This window comes from Salmo salar, chromosome ssa03, assembly GCF_905237065.1.
Source record: "Salmo salar chromosome ssa03, Ssal_v3.1, whole genome shotgun sequence".
Lineage (NCBI taxonomy): Eukaryota > Metazoa > Chordata > Actinopteri > Salmoniformes > Salmonidae > Salmo > Salmo salar.
Genome location: NC_059444.1, coordinates 89,623,902 through 89,630,537, shown reverse-complemented (window position 1 = coordinate 89,630,537; position 6,636 = coordinate 89,623,902). Strand labels below are relative to the sequence as shown.

The 6,636-nt window shown below is 41.3% G+C and overlaps 1 gene segment (V, D, J or C); it reads left to right on the top strand.

Annotated features, from left to right (window-relative positions):
• Positions 1-6,009, top strand: LOC106601904 (Ig lambda chain C region-like). The segment is given in 3 exon segments: positions 1-17; positions 925-1,055; positions 5,258-6,009. Coding segments are annotated over 2 exon segments (372 nt in total).
• The last annotated feature ends 627 nt before the right edge of the window (positions 6,010-6,636 follow it).

The window sequence follows — 6,636 nt, the reverse complement described above, 5'->3', positions numbered from 1 at the left end:
CCTCAGTACATGTTAAGGTGGTACCACACTGGTTGGAGATCTGTAAATTATGGTTCTGGTTTCTCCTCTCCTAAATTCACATCTAATCATCAGTCTATATCAGATTATCGTTTGATTATTAATACTGTGGAGTAGACAGACTCAGCAGTATATTACTGTCATACATGGGACAACTCTGTTAAAGAATACGTATCACAGTGATATACACCATGACAAAAACCTCCTCACCAAATACACTCACTTCTGCTTTCAGATGTTCTGAATATAGACACTAACTGAATGTCAAGTCATCCTGAACCAGTGTGTCTGCAGTATGAGAACATGACATGCTTGTGTTTTACACAAAACCTTTCACACATTTAGTAGAATGTTGTCATTAACAATTACACCTAGTTGTCACAAACCATGACAGATAAAGTGATATTCCAGATGGTTCCGTCCTAACAGAAGACTCCATGTATCAGATAACCTCCATGATAGTCAGTCCCCTGGTTTACAGTAGAGACATATTACATCAACAGTCATTTAGTGATATACTGTTAGTTCAGAACCCCACCATCCAGATAATATTATTAGAATATACATATGATGACATGCTGATTTTAGGGAAACTTACCAACATAACTCACATGAAACTAAATACTGCTCTTTTCAGTGTAACCAAAATTATCCCATATGGTTTTTGTTAGTCCAATAAACAATATTGATATTTTTGATAGTTGAATAGTTACAGTAATTTAAATTGATCAGAAGTCCGTCTTCTCAGAAGCTGATAGGGTGAGATATAGAGGCCCCTCCCTCTGGTCCTCCCTGGCTTGGTGATAGGTTAACTGTAGAGGCCCCTCCCTCTGGTCTTCCCTGGCTTGGTGATAGGTTAACTGTAGAGGCCCCTCCCTCTGGTCCTCCCTGTCTGTCTCCTTATAGGTGGGTCCTGCAGCCTCTCCTCTCCTCACACTCCAATCCTGCTCATCTCTCAGCTGGACAGTAAGGGCCGTTCACACCACACACTGACAACATGCTGGGGACACTCTGCACTCTCATCACTGCTCTAACATGTAAGGAGTCTGACTTCCTGGAGGTTTAACTTCCTGGTTTATTAATAATGAGTCTGTATGTTTCTCTTTATTACATGTCATCTTCTTATTTCCCAGGTGTCAGTGGTGTGACTGTGGTGACACAGAAACCTCCTGTTGTGACAGAGAGGAAAGGAGAGACGGCCACTATGGACTGTAACCTGGGGACTGTTGATAATAGTGCTGTTTGGTATTAACAGGTTCCAGGAGAAGCCCCTCAAAGCGTGTTAATATAATGGTCCTGTGTGTAGCTGGTGTAGAGAGTCAGGCGCAGGACAGCAGATATGAGTAATCAACTTACTTTACTCAAAATTACAAAAATACAAAGCAATATAGCGAGCCCACAAAAACCGACCGATGTACAAAGAACAATCACTCACAAACACAACATGGGGAACAGAGGGTTAAATAATAAACACGTAATTGGTTGAGTAAAGCCAGGTGTGGAAGACAAAGACAGAACAAATGGAAAATGAAAAGTGGATCGGCAGTGGTTAGAAGGCCGGTGACGTCGACCAGCAAACTCCGCCCGAACAGGAGAGGGACCAACTTCGGCGGAAGTCGTGACAGTTAATGTGGTACCACACTGGTTGGACCTCTGTAAATTATGGTTCTGGTTTCTCCTCTCCTAAATTCACATCTAATCATCAGTCTAAATCAGATTAGCGTTTGATTATGAATACTGTGGAGGAGACAGACTCAGCGGAGTATTACGGTCAGACACATGATGGTAATGAGAACGTATCACAGGGATATACACCATGACAAAAACCTCCAAATACACTCACTTCTGCTTCATGCGTGGCAGAGGGGTGAACTCTAAGAAAAAGCAGTTGGAGGTGATCAGTTATTATTATAACAATATATACATGTCACAATGAGAGATCTGGAAATGAAAGAACCATCCATCCCTACATGTCAAAAAGATTATAGGAAGACATTGTCTGAAAGGAAACTGATGTTGGCATATTGTTGTGATCATCATCATCATCAAGTCAACACTGCATCTTATGGATAGTACCTTAACTGATGGATTCAAAAGGACCAGACACCAACAGCAGAATATGATGCTATACTATATACTGGTACTTCATAGAGAGAAACTCTAGAAAAGCCTGAGATGTTTGTAGTGAGAGTGAAGCTCTGTCTGAATGGGATGTTTCAGTTCCTGTCCTCTCAGTAGAGAGAGTGAAGCTCTGTCTGAATGGGATGTTTCAGTTCCTGTCCTCTCAGTAGAGAGATTGAAGCTCTGTCTGAATGGGATGTTTCAGTTCCTGTCCTCTCAGTAAAGAGAGTGAAGCTCTGTCTGAATGGGATGTTTCAGTTCCTGTCCTCTCAGTAGAGAGATTGAAGCTCTGTCTGAATGGGATGTTTCAGTTCCTGTCCTCTCAGTAGGGAGAGTGGAGCTCTGTCTGAATGGGATGTTTCAGTTCCTGTCCTCTCAGTAGAGAGATTGAAGCTCTGTCTGAATGGGATGTTTCAGTTCCTGTCCTCTCAGTAGAGAGAGTGAAGCTCTGTCTGAATGGGATGTTTCAGTTCCTGTCCTCTCAGTAGAGAGATTGAAGCTCTGTCTGAATGGGATGTTTCAGTTCCTGTCCTCTCAGTAGAGAGAGTGAAGCTCTGTCTGAATGGGATGTTTCAGTTCCTGTCCTCTCAGTAGAGAGATTGAAGCTCTGTCTGAATGGGATGTTTCAGTTCCTGTCCTCTCAGTAAAGAGAGTGAAGCTCTGTCTGAATGGGATGTTTCAGTTCCTGTCCTCTCAGTAGAGAGATTGAAGCTCTGTCTGAATGGGATGTTTCAGTTCCTGTCCTCTCAGTAAAGAGATTGAAGCTCTGTCTGAATGGGATGTTTCAGTTCCTGTCCTCTCAGTAGGGAGAGTGGAGCTCTGTCTGAATGGGATGTTTCAGTTCCTGTCCTCTCAGTAGAGAGAGTGAAGCTGTCTGAATGGGATGTTTCAGTTCCTGTCCTCTCAGTAGAGAGAGTGAAGCTGTGAATGGGATGTTTCAGTTCCTGTCCTCTCAGTAGAGAGAGTGAAGCTGTCTGAATGGGATGTTTCAGTTCCTGTCCTCTCAGTAGAGAGATTGAAGCTCTGTCTGAATGGGATGTTTCAGTTCCTGTCCTCTCAGTAGAGAGATTGAAGCTCTGTCTGAATGGGATGTTTCAGTTCCTGTCCTCTCAGTAGGGAGAGTGGAGCTCTGTCTGAATGGGATGTTTCAGTTCCTGTCCTCTCAGTAGAGAGAGTGAAGCTCTGTCTGAATGGGATGTTTCAGTTCCTGTCCTCTCAGTAGAGAGATTGAAGCTCTGTCTGAATGGGATGTTTCAGTTCCTGTCCTCTCAGTAGAGAGAGTGAAGCTCTGTCTGAATGGGATGTTTCAGTTCCTGTCCTCTCAGTAGAGAGATTGAAGCTCTGTCTGAATGGGATGTTTCAGTTCCTGTCCTCTCAGTAAAGAGAGTGAAGCTCTGTCTGAATGGGATGTTTCAGTTCCTGTCCTCTCAGTAGAGAGATTGAAGCTCTGTCTGAATGGGATGTTTCAGTTCCTGTCCTCTCAGTAGGGAGAGTGGAGCTCTGTCTGAATGGGATGTTTCAGTTCCTGTCCTCTCAGTAGAGAGAGTGAAGCTGTCTGAATGGGATGTTTCAGTTCCTGTCCTCTCAGTAGAGAGAGTGAAGCTGTGCATGGGATGTTTCAGTTCCTGTCCTCTCAGTAGAGAGAGTGAAGCTGTCTGAATGGGATGTTTCAGTTCCTGTCCTCTCAGTAGAGAGAGTGAAGCTGTCTGAATGGGATGTTTCAGTTCCTGTCCTCTCAGTAGTGAAAGTGAAGCTCTGTCTGAATGGGATGTTTCAGATCCTGTCCTCTCAGTAGAGAGAGTGAAGCTCTGTCTGAATGGGATGTTTCAGTTCCTGTCCTCTCAGTAGAGAGAGTGAAGCTCTGTCTGAATGGGATGTTTCAGATCCTGTCCTCTCAGTAGAGAGAGTGAAGCTGTGAATGGGATGTTTCAGTTCCTGTCCTCTCAGTAGAGAGAGTGAAGCTGTCTGAATGGGATGTTTCAGTTCCTGTCCTCTCAGTAGAGAGAGTGAAGCTGTCTGAATGGGATGTTTCAGTTCCTGTCCTCTCAGTAGTGAAAGTGAAGCTCTGTCTGAATGGGATGTTTCAGATCCTGTCCTCTCAGTAGTGAAAGTGAAGCTCTGTCTGAATGGGATGTTTCAGTTCCTGTCCTCTCAGTAGAGAGAGTGAGGAGGTTTTTGTACTGCTATGTATACAAACTGAATCACTGTGGTATTCGGACAAGGAACCAAGCTCATTGTTACTGGTAAGTTCCCTTCTAATGTTTTAATCTACAGAATATGTTATGTTTCTACTGTACTTTTGGTCAGATATATATATATTTTTTAATGTTTATTTAATAAAATGTAATTTATATTCACTGATTTAATATTTTGCACCTGCTTTAATCTTGTCTCGTATGTTGTTTGTAAATGATTTATGAAACAGTTTGATGACGGTGTGAATGTCTCTGGTTGGTCAGCTCTGTTCATGTTTAATCATGAATATCTTGTGTTTCTGTTGTCTATATAACCCAATGTAAAGGAGATATTTCATCTCAAAGTGTTTAATCATGAATATCTTGTGTTTCTGTTGTCTATATAACTCAATGTAAAGGAGATATTTCATCTCAAAGTGTTTTATCATGAATATCTTGTGTTTCTGTTGTCTATATAAATCAATGTAAAGGAGATATTTCATCTCAAAGTGTTTTATCATGAATATCTTGTGTTTCTGTTGTCTATATAACTCAATGTAAAGGAGATATTTCATCTCCAGAAATGTTATCCAGCTCAATTTCTTAGACAAATATATATATTTTTTTATCCAATTTGCTTGTGAATTATTTGTATTTTATATTTAAAATGTCCACATTGTGTTCAGCTTTTAGCATTTTAGTCTACCAGAACTGTGATGTAATATTATAAGTAATGTTTCCAGAAATTGCTCTGTCTCTCATTTTAACACCTTAACACCGTATGATTCCTTCTATCAATATCATTGTAAACATCATGAAGAGCAGTTCTCTATTTAATTGCTCTTAATGCAGGGTGTATTGGTAATGATACCCACATGTACTGAAATCTAAACTGTTATCAGTTGTGTTTTCTTCTCATCCCATCCGTTGACTACTTTCTACAGATGGAGATCTGGCTACACCTGCTGTGACCCTGTTCCCTCCATCCACTGAAGACCTCAAGTCCAGCAGAGCAACACTGGTGTGTCTGGCTAGTAACCTGTCTCAGAGGTCCAAGGGGTTAGCAGATGTCAGCTGGATGTCTAGCGGTGAATCAGTGACAGAAGATGTTTCTACCAGCCCTGCTGAGCAGCAACCAGACAAAACCTTCAAGATCAGCAGCTATCTGACCATTCAGACCGCAGAGTGGGACAAGGATGTGGTGTTCACATGTAAAGTGTCGTTGGGGTCAACATTCTCTGAGAAAGAGATCAGAAAGACTAGTTGTAGTCTGTAAATCAATAGTTTCAGACAATCAATACAACTGGTAGTTTGTTATAGCTTCAGAATGAGTGCAGCTGTTATTTGTGAGAGCTTTTAAGTGATGTTTTGATCTTTGCTTTGCTGTTAAATATAGAAGTTAAAATCCAAACAACATGGATGATATTGGGCTGAAGTCTGAATGCAGCAGTGAATATTATGACAATAACCAATGTCATGTCAAATAGTTGTTGAGGGTTGTTTCTCATGACAAGTTACTATTGATGCATTCACTGTACCAGCATCATGTTCTCTAAAACATAACATCTGAAACACTGTCATGATGAGTAGACCTCTCTACTATTGTGAAATTAGTTGAATTACTAATGATTAATAGAGGAATAGTTAGAGCTTTGCTGTATTGTGGATATTCAATAAAGAGCATTATAAAGAACAAGTGTTTGTGTTTGAGCATGTTGATGAGCATCAGTGATAGCAGCACTAAATGAGTGTGACTCTTGGGAATGACTGTTTAAATTCAACCAAGACAGAGGAGCCCAGAATCCTTACCAGGTTCATTATCATAAGAAGGATTGTGACCAACCAGAGATGACCTAACAGTTGACTGTAGCCTTACATTGGATGCAAGAATGACAGGTCAATGTTTAGAGAGTTTGAAGCTGCCATTATTACATGGTTTAAACTGTTCTCTAGTATTAACATTAGATGTTGGACTCAGTATCATTTCAGCATTATTAATAACAACTGTATATGTCTGGCCTTCACTTAATTCATGACTAAGTAAACAAACGGAACTGCTGTCTGTAGACCACTGGTTTCAGTCCCACCCAAAGACCAGCTGATAGTTTCATATCTACTATCTCTAGTTATCAGAATCATTCACCAGGGACGTGTTCTAGTTCTGATACTGAGTTACAGGAAGTGATGTGTTGTTCCCTTTCTCCCCCAGTACACACCTGCTTCCCCTCCTCCTCCTCCTCCCCTCCTCCTCCTCTCCTTATTTATAGCTTCATGTAAATTAAGAGGTTGTTTTACCTCCTCTCAGAGCTGTGTGGAGGGAGAG